Source organism: Megascapheus bottae, chromosome 20 (assembly GCF_031878675.1).
Source record: "Megascapheus bottae isolate mThoBot1 chromosome 20, mThoBot2.hap1, whole genome shotgun sequence".
NCBI lineage: Eukaryota > Metazoa > Chordata > Mammalia > Rodentia > Geomyidae > Megascapheus > Megascapheus bottae.
In genome coordinates, this window is record NC_143528.1 from 35,495,443 (window position 1) to 35,516,364 (window position 20,922).

The 20,922-nt window shown below is 40.9% G+C and overlaps 1 protein-coding gene across 1 annotated transcript in view; it reads left to right on the plus strand.

Moving 5' to 3' along the window:
• The window catches only part of Xpo7 (exportin 7), a 79,530-nt gene that overhangs the window by 47,316 nt on the left and 11,292 nt on the right, over nt 1-20,922 (plus strand). The window contains exons 7-19 of the mRNA XM_090354274.1: nt 138-303; nt 2,714-2,787; nt 4,364-4,483; nt 5,987-6,133; nt 7,156-7,328; nt 9,613-9,806; nt 10,202-10,307; nt 12,217-12,352; nt 13,107-13,180; nt 14,326-14,406; nt 15,421-15,484; nt 15,907-16,015; nt 17,317-17,423. Of these exons, the coding sequence (XP_090210400.1) occupies nt 138-303; nt 2,714-2,787; nt 4,364-4,483; nt 5,987-6,133; nt 7,156-7,328; nt 9,613-9,806; nt 10,202-10,307; nt 12,217-12,352; nt 13,107-13,180; nt 14,326-14,406; nt 15,421-15,484; nt 15,907-16,015; nt 17,317-17,423 (1,551 nt within the window). The remainder of the gene's footprint in view (nt 1-137; nt 304-2,713; nt 2,788-4,363; nt 4,484-5,986; nt 6,134-7,155; nt 7,329-9,612; nt 9,807-10,201; nt 10,308-12,216; nt 12,353-13,106; nt 13,181-14,325; nt 14,407-15,420; nt 15,485-15,906; nt 16,016-17,316; nt 17,424-20,922) is intronic.

Sequence of the window (20,922 nt, forward strand, 5' to 3'; positions counted from 1 at the left end):
CAAAGGGGAGGAAAAAAACAAACATTTTAATGTGCTAAAGTAGACCCTTCCTTTTCTGGCTTAACAGCCTGCTCGTGAATCTGGGAATAATCTGGGAAAAGAACAATTGTTTGGTGCTTATTGTGACAATTTTTCAGGCTTCAGGAAAGAATCTGAACTTGAATGACGAAAGTCAGCATGGCTTGCTCATGCAGCTACTCAAACTTACCCACAACTGCCTGAACTTTGATTTCATCGGCACATCTACTGACGAGTCCTCGGATGACCTGTGTACAGTACAAATCCCCACCAGCTGGAGATCAGGTAACAGAGAGACTACAAACCTAAATGTGCCCCCTACATATCACTTATTTACTTTGAAAGAGAACTTGGAATTTTAATATTTGTCTTCATATATGGAAAAGCTGTTAGAGAAATCTTTAGATTCCCTCAACAATTAAGAACTCTTAATTATTAAGTAATAAGTATGTCTTGTTACTTTGTATGAGTTGCACAAGAATTTCTGTTATCTGGGCTGGGAGTTTGGCCTAGTGATAGTGTGCTTGCCTAGTACCAGGACTGGCAGAAAAATGAAAAGAATTTCTGTTCTGTGATCTATTTATTTAGGATAATATCTATTCATGAAAATCAAAGCCTACAGAAGACACCCATAACTCATATCAGTGATCCTTTCATTCAAGACGCTGAGGTCTGGATAATCATATTTAAAAGATAGCCTGGGCAGGAAAATTCACTAGACTCTCATCTCTCAACTAACAATTAGCTGGGGTGGAAGCATGGCAAGCCTAGCCAGATGAAGCTCTGAGTTCATCTAGGCAACTTAGATCTTGTATACACACACACACACACACCTAGGAGCATAGCCTAGTGGCAGAATGCTCACCTAACATACACACACACACACACCCCTGGGAGCATAGCCTAGTGGCAGAATGCTCACCTAGCACACACACACACACACACCCTGAGAGCATAGCCTAGTGGCAGAATGCTCACCTAGCACACACACACACACACACACACACACACCCCCTGGGAGCATAGCCTAGTGGCAGAATGCTCACCTAGCACACACACACACACACACACACACACACACACACACACACACACACACACACACACACACACACACACACACACACACACACACACACACACACACACACACACACACCCCTGGGAGCATAGCCTAGTGGCAGAATGCTCACCTAGCACACACACACACACACACACACACACACACACACCCTGGGAGCATAGCCTAGTGGCAGAATGCTCACCTAGCACACACACACACACACACACCCACACACCCTGGGAGCATAACCTAGTGGCAGAATGCTCACCTAGCACACACACACACACACACACCCTGGGAGCATAGCCTAGTGGCAGAGTGCTCACCTAGCACACACACACACACACACACACACACCCTGGGAGCATAACCTAGTGGCAGAATGCTCACCTAGCACACACACACACACACACACACACACACACACCCCTCTGGGAGCATAGCCTAGTGGCAGAATGCTCACCTGGCACATACACACACACGCATAGCCTAGTGGCAGAATGCTCACCTAGCGCACACACACACACACACACACACACACACACACACACCCCTGGGAGCATAGCCTAGTGGCAGAATGCTCACCTAGCACACACACACACACACACACACACACACCCTGGGAGCATAACCTAGTGGCAGAATGCTCACCTAGCACACACACACACACACACACCCTGGGAGCATAGCCTAGTGGCAGAGTGCTCACCTAGCACACACACACACACACACACACACACACACACACACACACACACCCTGGGAGCATAACCTAGTGGCAGAATGCTCACCTAGCACACACACACACACACACACACACACACCCCTCTGGGAGCATAGCCTAGTGGCAGAATGCTCACCTGGCACATACACACACACGCATAGCCTAGTGGCAGAATGCTCACCACACACACACACACACACACACACACACACACACACACACACACACACACACCCTGGGAGCATAGCCTGGTGGCAGAATGCTCACCACACACACACACACACACACACACACACCCCTGGGAGCATAGCCTAGTGGCAGAATGCTCAACACACACACACACACACACACACACACACACACCCCTGGGAGCATAGCCTAGTGGTAGAATGCTCAACACACACACACACACACACCCTTTGGGAGCATAGCCTAGTGGCAGAATGCTCACCTAATATGCACAAAGCTCTGGAGCTCTGGGTTCAATTCCTTGGTACCACATACACAGGAAAAAGCTGGAAGTGGTGCTGTAGCTCAAGTGGCAGAGTTGAGCGAAAAGTGTCAGTGCCCAGGCCCTGAGTTCAAGCCCCAGGACTGGCATATAGATAGATAGATAGATAGATAGATAGATAGATAGATAGATAGATAGATAGGGATAGAGATATATGAATAAGATGATGTAGGTCAGAAATAGAGTACTGGCAAGACCCTGAATTCTGTCCCCAGTACTGAAGTGGGGGTGGGGAGTGTATAAAAATGGAAAACAAAATCCTCTCCTAGTTTATTGCTTTCTAAGGGAACAGACATTCTGTAGGATAAATAAGCATAAAATTTAATTTTCTAATGTAAAGTGAAAGAATGCTAGCAATTCTGTAGACAATGATGTTTTGGCTGGTTTGTTTTCCTAGCATTTTTAGATTCTTCAACTCTGCAGCTGTTTTTTGACCTGTATCATTCCATCCCTCCTTCATTCTCACCTCTGGTAAGTCAGAACCACAATTTCTGAAGCAAATCTATTTCTAGAAAATAACAATAGTGAATGAACTTTATGTGCACTTTGTTTTATAAACCATAGAAATAGCACATACACTTAAGGTTAGTTACCTGGCCTATGAGATTAAGATGACAGCCTAAAAGTTATAGCAGTAAAGTCTTAATTCTTTTTCAGTGATTCCTTTCTGGAATTTCTGCACATAGCCCAGCTCTCCCATCTTCTGTCTCTACCTCACAGTGATTACTACAGGCTAGGGTGGGAGTTGCCTTATACTATCTAACTGATCCTCCCAGATTTTCCAGATTAAGGAAAGTTTTTGAATTCTTCAGGCATATGATACAAAGAGATAATGGAACCTGCTAGGTGAAGGCTAAGTTGTATACTTTACCTGAATAATTTAAACTATCCTTGAAAGCAGGATAGCTTAATCTCAAATCGAAAATTCATTCAGGTTCTAAAACCATTCTGATCCAATATTAGATTGTTGGACCACAATTGAACTGCTGTGCACAAAATATTACCACCACCACTACCCCCAAAATGCAGTAAAGTACCAGGGTATTCTACTTGATGTCCCTGCAGTAAACTACATTCCTGGTTATCTCCAAATTAATACTCTTGCTTTACCAAAAATGTGAATTCAGTGGTTTTTGTTTTTGTGGGCTTGAACCCGGCCTAGGCTCTCCTCTGTCCCTGACCTCTCTTCAGCTCAAGGCTACTGCCCTACCCTTGAGCCAAGCCCCACTTCAGTTTTCTAGAGGTTAATTGGAGATAAGTCAGGTCCTTTTGTGCCTGGGCTGGCTTTGAACCTTGATCCTCAGATCTCAGCCCCCTGAGTAGCTAGGATTACAGGTGTGAGCCACAGCACCCTTGGCAGTGTTGTATTTTTCTGTAAGACAGTGCTGGAGAAAGATAACACAGTTTATAGAGTTAATGAAAGGAGTGTCTGTATAGGCATTAGCAAAATTAAGAGACTCCAACACAGTATACCCCAGTGGGGCTGTCAGGAATGGAGATTTCTAGGAGAAAGGGAAGGAAACCAGAGAAGAGCTAAAGCCATGGGCTAAGGGAGAGCCATAGAGCAAGAACTATTATCCATCTGTAGAGAAACTGCTAACCTGTATTCTAGCCACAATAGGAGAGGGGACCTCTTTCTTTCCTATCCTCTGAAACCAACCATTAGCTAAAGCTTCCAGAGCTTGGCTATTTCTAATACTTAAGGTAATTTTCAGGCTGAATGCAACCGTAGATAGTTGCTATGATCTTCTTACTTTTTCTTTAATAAAACTGCTTAAAGAGGCTGGGAGTGTGATCTGCTGGGTAGAGTGTTTGCCTATGCACATACATAGAAAAGTCTGGAAGTGGTGCTGTGGCTTAAGTGGTAGGGCTCTAGCCTTGAGAAAGCTCAAGGACAGTGCTCAGGCCCTGAGGTTAAGCCCCAGGACACACACACACACACACAAACACACACGCAACTACTTAAAGATATCCTTATGAATATAGTAAGAGAAGACAAGGTCTGGTGAAAGTAGCTTAATGACTGTTTGTTGTGTCCGGCTTTCAGGTATTATCCTGCTTAGTACAGATCGCTTCAGTCAGAAGATCCCTGTTTAACAATGCTGAAAGGGCCAAGTTTCTCTCTCACCTTGTTGATGGTGTTAAACGAATACTGGAAAATCCACAGGTAAGATTTGGAAATTTTGCATATGTGTCTTACTAGTATATGCAAAGTTGTAGGAATCTGAAGGACATCTGTCTAGACATCCAGAAATCCAGAAAACAGTTTAATCTTGTTCTTCAAAGTATCTATAGCACTAGACAGCTACTGAGTATATTTGCCTCAAAGCTTCAAACATACAGGAATAATGATAAGGGAGGGATGGTCAGATTGATGTAGAAAAATAAACGTGAAGCTGGTTGGTCACTTTCTCCCCCAAGCAAGTAAGACCTAAAGTTTGATCTTAGTTTGTGTTCACATTTTATAAATAGATATTATCCTAAGTGTATAGAGTTGTCTTCATAGAAATTCAGTGTTCCTCTTGCAAATATTTCTTCTTTATTGATTGCCATTTTTGTTTCTTGTGTTTTTATTTTTGGACCCTGAGCTTCAACTAACATGACATATTTCAAACCATTATTTCTCTATAGTAGAAAAAAATTCATAAAAGCAATGTGTGTTTAAATAAACTTAGTACTGACCCAATCTAAAAATTCTTTTATTTGGGCCAAGTATGGTATCTGTAATCAGCTACTCAGGAGGCAGAGATCAGGAAGATCATGGCCAAAGACCAGCTCCCAGGAAGAATAACTAAAAATCAAAATGGTAGAGTATTTGACTAGCCCTGAATTTTTTAAAATTTCTTTATTCATTCAGCAAATTATACCAGGCTCTCACTATGTACTAGTATTACAGTGGTGAACAAAATAAAATCTCATAAAGAAACCTAATAAAATACATTGTTACAATATATAAGCAAGTTTATAATATGCATTAATTTAGCATAATAATGCTAAGTATATGAGGCAGTGGTCTGGGAATGTGGCTTAGTGGTTGAGTGTTTACCCAGCATGGATGAAGCTCTGGGTTTGCTTTCTCAGTACTACATAAACAGAAAAAAGCCAGAAGTAGCGTTGTGGCTCAAGTAGTAAAGTGCTAGCCTTGAGCAAAAGAAACTCTGTGACAATGCCCAGATAGAGTTCAAGCCCCAGGACTGGCAGGAAAAAAAATGTATGTATTTATACACACACACACACACACACACACGCACGCGCGGCATTTGTGTAACTAACTTTCTAGTAAACTACAGGGTTGTTTTAGTAGTCACTTTGACAGATGTGAGAACCAAACAGGCTAGTCACATCTTAGCTTCTTCTTCAGTTAATCAGCTTTAGCAAGTTGTATACAAGATCCGCTCTGAGTTCTTGTTGGCCCACTGCCAACTGCAGCTAATCCATCTTGTAGGCAATTATTATGAACACATGAGATGGTAATGTGATAATTCTTATATAAAAGTTACTTTTTACTTGTTCCTAAACATTGTGTAGGTGTATCATTCTGAATTGTAATCTGTAACCTGGAATTAATAGATTCTTACCCTTCTCCCATGCTAGCCCTAATACATATCATTCTTGAAATGTAAGGGTGAATCACATTTTCCATTTTAATTTTCTCTTGTGTTGTTGCCAGAGTTTATCAGACCCAAACAATTACCATGAGTTTTGCAGACTACTGGCCAGACTGAAGAGTAACTACCAACTGGGAGAACTGGTTAAGGTGGAAAACTACCCAGAGGTCATCCGGTTAATAGCCAACTTCACTGTGACCAGCCTACAGGTTTGTCTTGGGTTGCTTGTGTATTTTTAAACATTAGGATCTCTTCTCTTACAGATTTTAGCTTCATAAGAACATTCTTCCAGCTGGCCCCCTTGGCAAAGGGGATATAAAGTATAAGATACCTTGCAGAGCAATTACACTTACAGCTTATTCATTTAAATTTACAAGAGGACAAAGAACAGTCAAGCACTGGTAGCTCACGCCTGTAATCCTAGTTACTCTAGGAGGCTGAGATCTGAGGATGGAAGTTCAAAGCCAGCCTGGGCATGAAAGTCCATGTGACTCTGATCTCCAGTTAACCACCAGAAAACCAGAAATGGTGCTGTGGCTCAGATGGTAGAGCACTAGCCTTGAGCACCCAACTCCATCATTTAAGCCCCATGTTGGGGATGTTAAAACTCAGTGGTACAGTGCTAGGCAAGTGTATGTAAGACCCTGACTACCTGGGATGGGGAATATAAGCAGTATGGTTAGAGAAATTAAATATGGAAATTAAAACACTTAGATTCCAAGAAAAGGCCTGGACCACCTCTGCAGTCCTAGCTACTCAGGAGGTTGAGATCTGGAGGATTGCAATTCCAGTCCAGCCCTAGAGCAGAAAAGATGACATTGCAACTCAAACTGTACATTTTTTCCCCCAACTAAGAAACTGTACATTTTGTTCAGAATTATCTGGTTGCTTGATGAAAAACACAAGTGCTTGGGCTTTACCCCCATAGTTTCTGGTTCTTCAGGCTCATAGTAGGACTTTGGCATCTAAATTTGTAACTAAAGTTCTCCAGACAGTTCACATCCTTGCTAATAATCTAAAAATTTAGGTACAGCTTTCCTTGTGAGGTTTACTCAGCCAACAGAGAGCCACCTTATTTTCTGGAATTCTAATGACCACTTTCAGCTAGTTACCATATAAAAGTGAATGAAGCCCCTGAAAGTTTATTTATAATCTTTCTCTTTTGTGTTAATGCTTTGAAGCTGTGTGTACAGAAATGAAAATTTTGCCTTCTATTCTTTGATTATCTTAGCACTGGGAGTTTGCTCCAAATAGCGTGCACTATCTCCTGAGCCTGTGGCAACGGCTTGCAGCCTCTGTGCCATATGTCAAAGCCACAGAGCCCCACATGTTAGAAACTTATACTCCTGAGGTCACCAAAGCCTACATCACGTCCCGTTTGGAATCTGTGCACATTATACTGAGGTAAGAAAACTTAGACTAACTCTCACATTTCCTTACCAGAAGCCTGGTATCTTACATACTAGAAATCAGATATCCTGCTGACAAAAGAGAACTTAACATAATTCGCAGAGTAATAATGTTCATGGTTAACCTTCTTTGTCCATGTATTAGAATATGTGAGAGCCTTAAAAGTCTGACAGAAGTCTTTCTCTTTAACATTCTATTCATGTCCCCATTCAGTGTTTGAGTACAGAGCACATGCTTATGTGTGTGTCCTTTCTCCTGATTTTTGTTAAGCATGAGAAATGTTTGTAGGATAGTCAGAGGTGAGGAACCTCTGGCTCTCAAACCCTCAAAACCATTTGGTAGGACAGTCTTGTATGCTTCTCATCAGCTGCCCTTAGCTGCCTGCCTGTTGTATGGATGATATATTCTGTCTGTAACAATGTTAAAATTTCCAAATGGCCCTTGTCAGGAAAATAAGGCTCCCTACCCTAAAGTTGATAAGAATTATGACATGTAAGTTATGGCACTTGTGAACTCCTAAATAAATGAATAAATAAAATTATATAGTGTAGTTACCAACTCCTAATTTCCAAGCTTGCTAGAAAATATAAGAATTCTAGGCATCTGATCATTATGTTATGTTACATTGCATTATGCTGCATTAATGCGGTTGCTATGTACCTTAACTTGACTAGCCTAGACCAGAAACCTGTAGCTAAAGAAATGTCAGATCCTTGCAAAGGGGACCTATTTTAAATAAAGTTGTCTTTCCTTAGGTACCTTTCCTGTATATTTTTTCCATTGGCTTTTCTCAGGGGAATTTACTTTGTCTCAAGGTCTGATTTTGTTTTTTTTAATTCATAGTCTTTGCTCACAGTCAAGTGCATTTAATTGTCTTTAGTTTTACCTGTTTATGACTTTAGTCATTTCGGTCTTGGTGAAGTTCACTAGACAGTTTTAACCAGTTCATCTGGCTTCCCAGAGAAAATACTGGGGAATGGAGAAGTATATAGAAACTCGGATCAAGAAGGTGGGAAGGTTTTTCTGCTTCCTTAATTGTAAAATAATAATAATAATAATAATAATAATAATAATAATAATATTAAAAGTCCTGCCTCACCGTTTGTACAAGGATTAAATGAATTTTGCACGTGACACATGGTAAACACATATCAGCCAACTATTTAGGTGCTGCTGTTGCCACCGCCACCACCCTACTGAAATAGAAAATACAGAGCTTACAGTGTTAAAAACTTAGAACCAGTAAATGTAGCAAGGCACAGTACAGAGTCATAAATCCTCACCTGCATGTTTTTTTTGTTGTTGTTTTGCCAGTCCTGGGGCTTGAACTCAGGGCCTGAGCACTGCCCTTGGACTTTTCTCAAGGCTTATCTCTACCACTTGAGCCACAGCACCACTTTCAGCTTTTTTCTATGTATGTGGTTCCAAGGAATCAAACCTGGGTCTTGGTGCATGCTGGGCAAGTACTCTACCATAGGCCAAACTCCCGGCTCCTTCACCTGCAGTTTTGAAACCCAGCAACATGTGAAACTAAATTTTCCCGTCAGTTTGGCACCAGAATTCACTTGACTAAAAATATGAGCTGATATTAATCCTACTTAGAACTGGGTGCCACCAGCTCATACCTATAATCGTAGGTACTCACAAGGCTGAGATCTGAGGATTACAGTTCAAAGCCAGCCCAGGCAGGCAAACCCATGAGACTCTTAGCATCAGTAACTACCAAAATGCTGGAAGCAGAGCTGTGGCTCAAGTGGTTAAGGATTAGCCTTGAATACAAAAGCTCAGGTACAATGCCCGGACCCTGAGTTCAAGCCCCAGGCTTATCAAAAAAATACTTAATGTCAGTTTATGATACTCATACATTTGCTTCAGAAAGATTGAGTTTGATAAGCTATAAGGCTGATCAGAAGCATTGTATTGCCTTCCTAAATGTGAAAGTACCTGAGTTTCTAAAACCATCTGGCCACAATAAACTCACATATAAATGACTATGCATTTATTTGCTATATTTGGTCTGTGGATGTGGCCCAAATGGATAGCCCAACGAACAACTGTGAGGGACTGAGTTCAAGCCCCGATACAAAGTTTACTACAGCTAATAATGTGAAGGCAGTTGTCTTCCAACTTAATTATCCTTTCTTTGGAAAAATTAATGTTGGGATGTGGACCTCTACAACTCAGAATAGTGGCTAAACTAAGAAAAAGAGCTGCTGTATCCAGGAAATTAGTAACCATACTTTTAAGACAGCTGCCTTCCTTTTTCCCTTGGGAATAGGGATGGTCTGGAAGATCCCCTGGAGGATACAGGTCTGGTCCAGCAACAGTTGGACCAGCTGTCCACTATTGGGCGTTGTGAGTACGAGAAGACTTGTGCACTCCTCGTGCAGTTGTTTGACCAGTCAGCCCAGTCCTACCAGGAGTTATTGCAGAGCGCCAGTGCCAGCCCAATGGACATTGCGGTGCAGGAAGGTGAGTGCAGTGTTCAGGAAGCTGCAGTCCTGCAAAGACGTATTGTAGGAACTCTTCACTGCTTGCCACCTCCTGTTCCTGTCTCCCCACAGAAGCGTTCATTATTCTTCATTACCTCCATGTACACACAGTATTTGTGAATGAGTCAGTGCCACAGGGAACTAGGGAAGAGTAACTGAAAGCATTTGCAGTGGGTGTTTTTCTGATACAGGAAGTCTGATATAGGAGCATTGATTATCTGACAAATTTCCCCCTTGTCATTACTTTTTTCTGTAAGAAAAGTAAGACTTCATGGTCTTACCAGGGTGTTCTTAAGATTAAGGAAGCTCCTAATTAGAAATGACTTAGTGAAATCATCCCTAGAGGGAACATGATGACTCTTCCTCCTGCTGCAGGACGGCTGACATGGCTGGTTTACATCATTGGGGCTGTGATTGGTGGCCGCGTTTCTTTTGCCAGCACTGATGAGCAAGATGCTATGGATGGTGAGCTTGTCTGTCGGTAAGTATATTCCATGGAAGCCTTCCATTTCTATTTCACTTATGACCTCTGCCCATTCACTGATAGGACCTTGTTGATGCTTTGCTCCCTATTTGCAGAACGTAGACCTAGGGTACTGAATGTCCATGGAAATGAAGTCCAACTCTAAGCCTTTGAGGAGTACAGTAGGAATTGTGAGCCATACTGAAAAACATTTTAGCAATAATTCACACAGAAATGGTGGCTAAAGCACTAAGAAGTTAGTGGGACATGTGCTGCTTTTGCAATGCCAATACAGTTCTAAAAAAGGAAGAGGTATAGAATTTATCTCTGATTTCTTGGCCATAAGCTCACCCACTTATAGTTTCATACATTATTTTGTCTGTATAATTATTTTATTAAAAATCCTTTACATGAGTGTTACACTAATGAAAGCTTTGAAGTTGAAGGGAGGAACAAGTACGATAATTAGTGATTTAGAATTGTAAAACTTCAAGTAACATAATACAATACAAAGTCATTGAACTCTGAGCCTCATGCTCAGTAGGCATGGGCTGTACCATTTTGAGCCAAGCCTCCACCACTAAAAGGTGATTTTTTTTAAACCCTAAATGTACATTTCACTTTAATCTCAGAACATTTGGGGGGGGTTTACTTAATTTCAAAATAATAATGAGCCCACTATATGCCATCAATACATTTTTATGAAGAATTATCAATATTTTCCAAAAGAATTAATGAGAACAGTGCTGTGTTTACATTTCACAAATTTTCACCAATCTTTCATGTCTGACATGTAGAAGTTAGCGATATTTTCCTATCTGGTTCTGTTTTGTCATATATCCTATAGGCTCTAGGAAACCTAGAACATCAATGCTTTAGTGTAGTAAAACTCATCCATTGACATTGCAGAGAGACTCTATCCGGAAGGGAGGATGCATGAGGTTTTTGTTTTTTGTTTTGTTCGTCATAGAGCTTGAACTCAGGGGTGTGGTCCCTGTCCCTGAACTCTTCAGCTCAAAGTTACTGCTTTACCATTTGTGCCACAGTGCCACTTCACCAGACATCTTAATCCATAATTCTTCCAAAAATGCCCATTTGTTTCCAGTTTCCATTTGTTTATCACATGCTCCTTTGTCTTCAGGTGCCTTCATCCCAACTAAGATCTCCATGCTATTGTCTGGCCGAAGATTTGAAGAGTTGAGCAAACATTTAAAAAGACTTTCTGATTCTACATTTTGACATGATACTGTTGTTTATCATAAATTTAGTTTAGCTAGTGTCTTGTAGACTCACCATGATTGAGTCTAATGATGTGTTGCAAATAGTTGCTACCTGTTCTCATTCTATTAGAATAGAAATAACTGACAATAACATCGTTCTTATTCAGTCAGTATTCACATGCTTTCTTTAGGGAGAGAAGTACAGAGAAAGGAGTGAAGTCACAGGCAGTATATCTACTGTTTGTCCTTGGACATATTCCCTTCCTGTGATATTCATTGTCCTTCATATGTCCCTCTTCTTTTCATGGCTCTATGAGAAAGAAAATTGAGAACCATTGAAGTAGTCCAGTTTTCCTCTTCTGCATAGATGAACTAGAGTGCAAGAAACTACTGCATAAAGGTCTCACAGAAGTTTCAGGAAAAGATATTATCCTTTATAACAGCAATTTACCATGTTTTTAAGCTGATTATGAGTTTTGCTCCCATCTACAGCTTCAGTAAACAAACATCTGTAGTTCCTGTGAAGCAGAAATGGGAAATGTTCATTCCCATACCAGAGCTTACAGCCAGCAAAGAATGCCTGTCCTCTAGGGTGGGGAGATGAGGATGAGGAGAAGGAGGCATGTTTGGCTATTTGGGGTTAGCTTGGATTGTGTAGAATGACCAGGATATCCTGCTGTTGAGAATCATTGCTCTTCTTCCTCTAGGGTGCTCCAGCTGATGAACCTAACAGATTCTCGCTTGGCTCAGGCTGGTAATGAGAAGCTTGAATTGGCCATGCTGAGTTTTTTTGAGCAGTTTCGTAAGATCTACATTGGGGACCAGGTGCAGAAATCCTCGAAGGTAACAGATTCATAATTGGCTCCATTTAAGTTCTCACTTCTTAGATGTACAGTGACTGATTGAGAGAAACAGTGGATAACAGTTGAGAAACAACCTCCAGATCTGGGGTACTGGGGTAGACCAAATGTTTTTCCTACTCTATAGAATTCTGGGAGACTCGTCAAAGAATTGAGTCCATTTCTCTAGTGCTCCATATGCTAAACAAAAGGCCAGTCAAAACATCTGTTGCTCTTCCCCCAGAATTGGCAGCTCTTCGTCTCTACATGAATTAATATCCAGAACAGCAGGAGATTTTGGCAGTGATTTTTGCAATTTCCAGATTGAAGGGAGCTGGGTGCCACTAGCTCATACCTATAATCCTAGCTACTGAGGTCTAAAGATTGTGATTCCAAACCAGCCCGGACAGAAAAGCTCATGAGACTAATCTATAATTAACCAACAAAATGTGAAAATGGGGCTGTTGCTTTAAGTGATTGAGCACCAGCTTTGAGCAAAAAACCTAAGGGACCGAGTTCAAGCCCTAGTACCAGAATACACACACATCTGCCCCCCAAAAAGAAAAAAATTTGCAGGACACCAGTATGCAAACTCACCTTCTGTATGTTATTTAGTAGTATTTACTTGAAGTTGGTCCATCATTTCAGCAAGTATTCCCCAGAATTGTCTTATTTTTCCGTGTCTTCTCCAGACAGTCCATGGATGTGATTGTTCTAACCCATGCTTCCTCCTTTCTCTTCCTTTAACGCGACATCAGCTGTACCGCCGACTCTCAGAAGTCCTAGGCTTGAATGATGAGACCATGGTTCTGAGCGTCTTCATAGGAAAAATGTAAGTGCTTTGGCTCACCCTCAGCAAGAGGCAGTTGCTGTCCTGTTGCAACTATAAAGTGTTATCATGGCATTGTGCTGACACTGCCTTGGTATTCAAGCATTGATCGTTTGCGTCAGAAAATTGTGCATTTGAGTGTGTGACAAGCTGTGCTTAGAGATATGGCCCGGCCCCAGAGCATTCCAGGCTTGTACAGAATCTTGCAGCATTTCCTCTTTAGCCTCTGGAATAATGGGTGAAACCCCATCATGGCATTCACCAAATGGAGCTCCTTCCCCATGATTGGTGCTCAGCCTCTGAGCTTGGTGATAGATCACTGAGCTGCCTGGGGTGCCCAGAGTAGGCATTTGCTTTCTGGTGCTGATTTCCACTAGTTATATATCTGTTCCCCTTGGAAGAGCCCACTTTCAGGTGGACTTACTCCTCTCAGGAAGCATCACACCCTCTGAGCGTCTTCAAAATCTAGTTCTGTTGTTTGAAAGGTTTTCAAAGTTGAAGCTCCTAATTGGCCCTATTTATGTTTTGTTTTTTTTTTCTTAAGTTATGCCCCTTTGGTTACATTTTCTTTTTAGGAGCTTGATTTATCAAAGCACACGCTAGATGCTAAATATATTATCCAGGGCTGTGTGCAAAGTGACTGTTTGCTTCCTTATAACTATACTCACCCTAAAGCCCCCACATCCATGAGCTGGTTAATATTTAAGATGGAAAAAATAAAGGGGGTCTAAAGGACTCTGCCAGCCAAGAATCCAGAAGCAAGGGCTACTAGAATTCTGCAGCTGACAGTGGATGGTGCAGGTGCAGAATTGCATACGTCTGCATGTTATCACTGCCGCAGAAATCTCTTACCCTTGCTGCAGAAATCAGCCCTGGAGTGCCCCAGAATTCCAAGGGCCTGGGTATGGGCCAGTGTAGCTTTGGAACCAAGTAGTGAAGATTATCTGAAGGATAATTTTTCTAGTCAACTAAATGTAAGTACGGAGATTTTATACCCACTTTTTGTTTTTTTTTTGTGGTTGTGATGTCTGTGAATTGATGATGCAGATGTGTGGTGACTTTTGATGGATGGCTTTTCTTCTCTCAGCCCTCAAAGAAATCAGACAAATCAAAAGTGTCTCCTGCTCTTTTTTCTTGTTGTTCTCCAGCATCACCAACTTGAAGTACTGGGGCCGCTGTGAACCAATCACCTCCAAGACACTACAGCTTCTCAACGATCTCTCCATTGGATATCCTTTTAAGCTAGGTCCTGTGCAAAACAGAAACTGTAACATGCCCACCTAAGAAGTAAGAAGTCATGGTCTCCTGCTCTTGCTGCTTTAATCTAGCTCTAGTATAAACTTAGGTATGCTAACACAGAAATCCAGAATTCCAGACCCACCAAATGAGCCAAAACACAACCTAATTTATTCCTGGCTAATTCTAAGGTGGCTTGAAAATATCCAGGGAACCTAGCTCTCAGGTATGTCAAATGTTTCAGCGTCCTTAATGAATACCAAGTCCCTCAACTAACTTGTAGAAACATCCAAATGCCAAGCTTTTACCTAATATAGAGGCTGTGCCACTTCTTGACTTAGACAATATCAGCTGTAAAAAGTTTAAATTATTCTAAAACAGCTTTTCACAGTCAAGCCAGAAAGAGCTGGAAAGTCTGTGACTTTGTTCACAGCTAGTGCCATTCTGAATAGGAAAGGATCTCATTCACAATACATAATAGATGCGGAAGACAGGGTTTTGGGGCTTTAATTCCCTGTTAGAATCTCTACCATAAAAACTTCTAAGACAGGGCCCGGAGTTTGGCCTAGTGGTTGAGTGCTTGACTAGCATGCACGAACACCCGGGTTCGATTCCTCCGTACCACATACATAGAAAAAAGCCAGAAGTGGTGCTGAGGCTCAAGTGGTAGAGCTCTAGCCTTGAGAAAGTCCAAGGACAGTGCTCAGGCCCTGAGCTCAAGCCCAGGACTAGGGAAAAAAAAAACAACAAACTTCTAAGATAGCCATGATTCCAAAAGCAAACATCTGGGTGGTATTATTTTCTAACAGACAGGAGTTGGGTGTGGGTATTCTCTTACTCAGCAGTTCAATATTGTCAAGGAATAAATACCTTTGTTTTTTTCTATTTGGTAGTGGTATAGTCAAGTGTTTTAGAAAAATGATACCTGTGTTAGCTTACTACTACATCTGCCTTAAAGACTCTTAGTTTTCTCTACACTTTCCTTGACCTTCTCCCTCCGTATTTACATACAGTAGTGTAAGGAAGCTAGTGAAGCTTAGTGCGGTACAGTTCATGCTGAACAATCACACGGTGAGTGACTTTAGCTCTTCTCCCTGTCCACTCTAGCCACCCACACACACTTCCTTGACACATTAAAATATATTTTTTTATATATATTTATATTTACATTGAGGTTCTAAATGCTACTACACAAAAACTTGGTCCCTGACTCCCTTCATACCTCCAGATTATCCTTCTTGCCATCAGAGCTTTTCTTTGGGAAAACAGAACTGAGCTACAATGAAGTCACCTACTACTATTCATACTCCAGATATATTTGTAGTGGGTAACAGTCACAATCATTTTTTTAAACGTAAAAACACTCCTAGATTCTTAAGGCATGACCACGGAGCACTAACTTGAAAAGGCTCAGTAATTCTAAAATTACTGGCTTTCATTCTGCCTCTAACCCATGTTTTTACCTTTTTAACTTGTTTTCTTTTTTTCAATAGAGCGAGCACTTTTCATTTTTGGGTATTAACAATCAGTCCAACCTGACAGACATGCGGTGTCGGACTACCTTCTACACAGCACTTGGGCGTCTCCTCATGGTGGATTTAGGTACTGCAATAAATCCTAGAGGCTCATGAAGTTATCTGGCACTGTTCTAAATTTTTATTTGAAGACAGAAGACTAGATATGGGGGAAATCTCTGTTGTTTCAACAGTAATGAAACCATCTGAAATAACAGTCAGATTGTGTGAAGAGCACATCATGCTGTCATGCTCCCTACAACTAGAAGAGAATAAATAGTAAGCCCCCAAAGTTTTCATCATGATGTACAGTAGCTTTAAACTTCTCTTCACCATAGGTACAGTAGCACATACCAGCTACTTGGGAGGCTAAGCAGGAGGTGTGTAAGTTTGAGGCCAGACTGGGCAAGATCGGTGAAACCTGTCTAAAATTTTAAAAAACTTGAAAACATTCTCTCCTCATTTAAGAATTGAGATTCCTAAATGGTTGGCCAGAAACTTCTTCCACGTCGTGTTGAGGACTAAAGCCATCTGAATAGTCGATAAAGGTTTTCCTATCCAGGTCTCTACCACCTGTAAACCAGCTTGATTTAATCACTTATCCACTGTAGCACTGGTGGTGATGGTGGTAGCTGGTATGGCCTAATGAATAATTCATGCTCAGTGGCCTTCCATTTTTGAGCTGTTTAAATTTCATTCTATTAAAATGATACTATGGGGGGCCGGGAGTTTGGCCTAGTGGTAGAGTGCTTTACTAGCATGCACGAAGACCTGGGTTTGATTCCTCGGCACCACATACATAGAAAGAAAAAAAAAAAGCCAGAAGTGATGCAGAGGCTCAAGTGGTAGAGCTCTAGCCTTGAGAAAGTCCAAGGACAGTGCTCAGACCCTGAGCTCAAGCCCAGGACTGGTAAAAAATAATAATAATAAATAAATAAATAAAATGATACTATGGAATCTAGATATACCAAAGATATGCTAAGAAGAGTAAGTATAAATTAAAGCCTCCACAAGCATCTGTTTCAAGTTTGACTCTCACTTAGTTCTCACATACACCAATATCTGTCCTTTCTTGACTAACTGTTGTCCTCACTGAAGGCAGAATAGATACATAGCATGTGTCCTTTATATACATGTGAATCTCTGGTGACTGGCTCAGCCTCAGAAACTTAGGATATCCCTGCACTGGGCAGTTTTATGTCCTTTGCTAGTTGAAGACATCTTCTGTATATGCATTTTATTCTAAAATTACTACTAACACCTGACGGTATAATAAATGGACCCTTAAATTATCTAGGTCCTGCTCAGCTTTCGTCCAGCCTGTTTCTCAAGTATACACAGCTTGGACTTCTGGTATCAGGGTCACACCTGGGGTTGTTTCCCTTGCAGGGGAGGATGAAGATCAGTACGAGCAGTTCATGCTGCCACTCACAGCAGCGTTTGAAGCTGTGGCTCAGATGTTTAGCACTAACAGTTTCAACGAGCAAGAGGCAAAGGTGAGTCTCATCACCCACCAACTGACCAGCTCCACTAGATCAGCCTAGCTATAGCTAGTACTTTTACAAATAGTGATTATCCATAAACTACTGGGTAGCTTTGAACTCAGATCTCCTGGGCTCTTGGGATTTTTAAAGAACCAATAAAGATTTATAGTCTGATTATAAGTTAAGTTTAAGTATATTCTTAAGCAGCTCTCACCATTTCTTACTGCCTTTTTGTTATTAAAAGACAAAATTCAGAAATTTATTTTGGGTGCAAAAAACAAAGTATAAGGGGCCGGGAGTTTGGCCTAGTGGTAGAGTGCTTGCCTAGCATGCACAAAGACCCAGGTTCGATTCCTTGGTACCACATACTTAGAAAAAGCCAGAAGTGGTGCTGAGGCTCAAGTGGTAGAGTTCTAGCCTTGAGAAAAATCCAAGGACAGTGCTCAGGCCCTGAGCTTAAGCCCAAAACAAAGTATAAGAAAATTGATTTTGCATTTAGGGAAAGTTTTTGGGAAATGGGTCATTTCCATATTGACCTGCCTTTTAATCACTGCTATGTCTTTATGTCTCCTCATTCATTCTCTCTCTCGCTCACTCTCCTCTCTTTCTTTTTTCTTTCACCAATCCTGGGGCTTTGAACTTAGGGCCTGGGCACTGTCCTTGAGCTTTCTCAAGGCTACCACTTGAGCCACAACAACACTTCAGGCTTTTTCTATGTATATGGAACTGAGGAATCGAACCCAGGGCTTCGTGCATGCTAGGCAAGCACTCTACCACTAGGCTACATTCCCAGCCCCCCTTTCTATTTCTGTTGCTGCTTATTAATGCTTTCACTGTCTTTCTAATCATTTCTTGCTACTAATTTGTCAATTTTATCATTTGCAAAAGAATTTTTTGTTTTAGTTCCATTTTTCTGTCTCATTTGTGTTGTCTTTGTTTTCTTGTTCCTTGGAGATGCTGTTCTATTGCTCCTTTTACTTTTTAGCTTTTCCTCTTTTCCCAGTATAATCTTACCTTGTAAGACTATTAGTGCCTCTAAGCATAATATTCCACAATTTTCTTTCATAATTGTGGCTTAAAAAAAAAAGCAGAGGTTGGAGGCATAGTTTAGTTGGTAGAGCGCTAGCCAGTGAGTGAAAGCATCAACTACTGAGCTCGAGTCCTGGTCTTAGGCCAAAAGAGAAAAAATGAAATTAGCTAGGGGCATGGCTCAAATGACAGCATTCCTTCCTGGTAAGCAAAAAGTACTGAGTCCACACCAGAAAAAAACTCAGAAATTCAGACTTTACCATCTTAACTATTTTATCTGTATGGTTAATAGTGTTAAACATTTCAACATTGTCATGAAACAGAGCCTTAGAATCCATAAGCTTTAATATGCAAAGCTTTTCTTTATCACTCCAGGCTCTGTAAGTTCTCATTGCAACTAAGATTTCTTCTTTGAATTTTCCTCATGTAGAATTTTTAGTTCTTGATGTCTGATTCTCAGAATTCTTATCTCTTGCTTTATATATACTTGCTTTCCTGACCTATAGATAGTTGTGGTAAAATTAGAAGACTGCAGGGTCATGTTAATTAATATTGGAATACCATTGTGTGTTCTAACGTCACCAAAACTGACGTGTGGAACCACCAAATGGCCAGGGTTATTACCAGAAACATCTCCAGCTTTTATCTGACATTTTTCTTGGCCTCTTAATTTTTCATCTTCATATCAGTAAAATAGAGAATGTGATACCAGTGCCTCTTACCTTTATACTTGTGTTGTGAGATTTGAAATGAACACCACCAAAGAGGAGAGGATTATAATAAAACATCCCTAACAAATAATAGTGTCAACCAATATCAAGGACTAGCTGGGTATCCATAAATACCAGCTTTTCCCCATCATATTAGTTTCACACAAAACAAATAAAATTATCTGAAAAAACCATCTAGGCCATGAACTCCCAGGGTCACCTGAATCTTTCTCAAGTCCCATATAACAATTGTTTACATCAATCATGTCAGAAGTTGAGCTCATGATAACCAGCTCAGAAATAGAACTATGTAAAGCAAACTTCACAGAAGTCTGGAAGTTTTTTGACAAATGAGTCAAGATGCCCAGCTTCTCTATTTTCTCAAGCATATTGATGACTAAAAACAATTTTATTACTGTTTCAGAACCCCTAGCATAAATGTTCTATTGAGAAAAGGAGTATTAAATTTGAAGTCTGTTGTTTTGAACTCTCAGGATCTTGTACTTGCTAGGCAGGCAGTCTACCACTTAGACTTTTGTACCCAACCCTTTTGGTTTAAGTTTAATTTTCACGAACGGTCTCTCTCTCTTTTTTTTTTTTTTTTTTTTTTTTTTTTTTTTTTTTTGGCCAGTCCTGGGGCTTAAACTCAGGGCCTCAGCACCATTGTTGGGCTTTCTCAAGGCTAGCACTCTTACCACTTGAGCCATAGCACCACTTCCAGCTTTTACTATGAGCAATCAAACCTGGGTCTTCATGCATGCTATGCAAGTACTCTACCACTACATCAAACTCCCAGCCCTAGAGTCTGATTTTGTAGAGCCTTCTTCAGACCTATACCTTCTTTGTACCTATATCTTCCTAGCTTGTATTTTAGCTGTGTGGTACCACACATGGCTTCTTCTTTTTTTTTTTTTGAGATGGGATGTCACTAACACTTGGTGCAATTGCTCAGACCACAGTTCTGATCATCACGTCCTGTAAATGGGATTATAGACATGAGCCACCAAGCCTGGTGAAAATGGAGTCTGGATATGTGATCTGAGTTCTAATCCTAAACCCTCCTATTCCCACCTAGCAACATGACCATGGGCACATTTTATGGCTGCTTCACACCTCGGTCACATTTCTGTGAAAGAGAACACGGTCTTATTTCCAAACATTCAACCAAAGAAAAGATTCCTATAGATTCACCTAGGAGGACGGTCTACACTTGAGTTCCTTCTAAGATACAAATCTTTAGGGAATATCCCTCTTCTGCTTTTTCTTCTCTGGGCCTTTCTGCCTTTTTGAATGAGCTATTTTGATTTCCCACTTTAGATATATGACTTATCACTTCAGTTATTCTTGCGCTAGAGGTATAGCTGGGAGAACACTTCTCTAGTATGCCTAAGTCTGTGGGGTTGATGGGGGGTGGGATGGAAATAAAACAACTCTGTTTTTGCTGTAATGAGCCACAAACCACACTGTTTTTATATAGCCATTATCTGAAATGCTAAGGCGTGAAGTATTTTGAATTTTAAGAGTTTGGAATTTTGCAGATTCATAATGAAATATTTGGAGAACACAACCCTAATCCACACAAAATTCATTTGTTCATTCCTTAACAAGCAGTTTAATAGTACTTTTATGTATACTTTCAAACATTGTGTTTGTGAGGTTTGTTTTGTTTTGTTTCACAGTGCTGAGGATCAAACCCAGGGCCTCATACATGGTAGTACTAGGCAAATATTCTGCCGCTCCTGGCTCTCCAACACAGTAATTCATTAGCATGT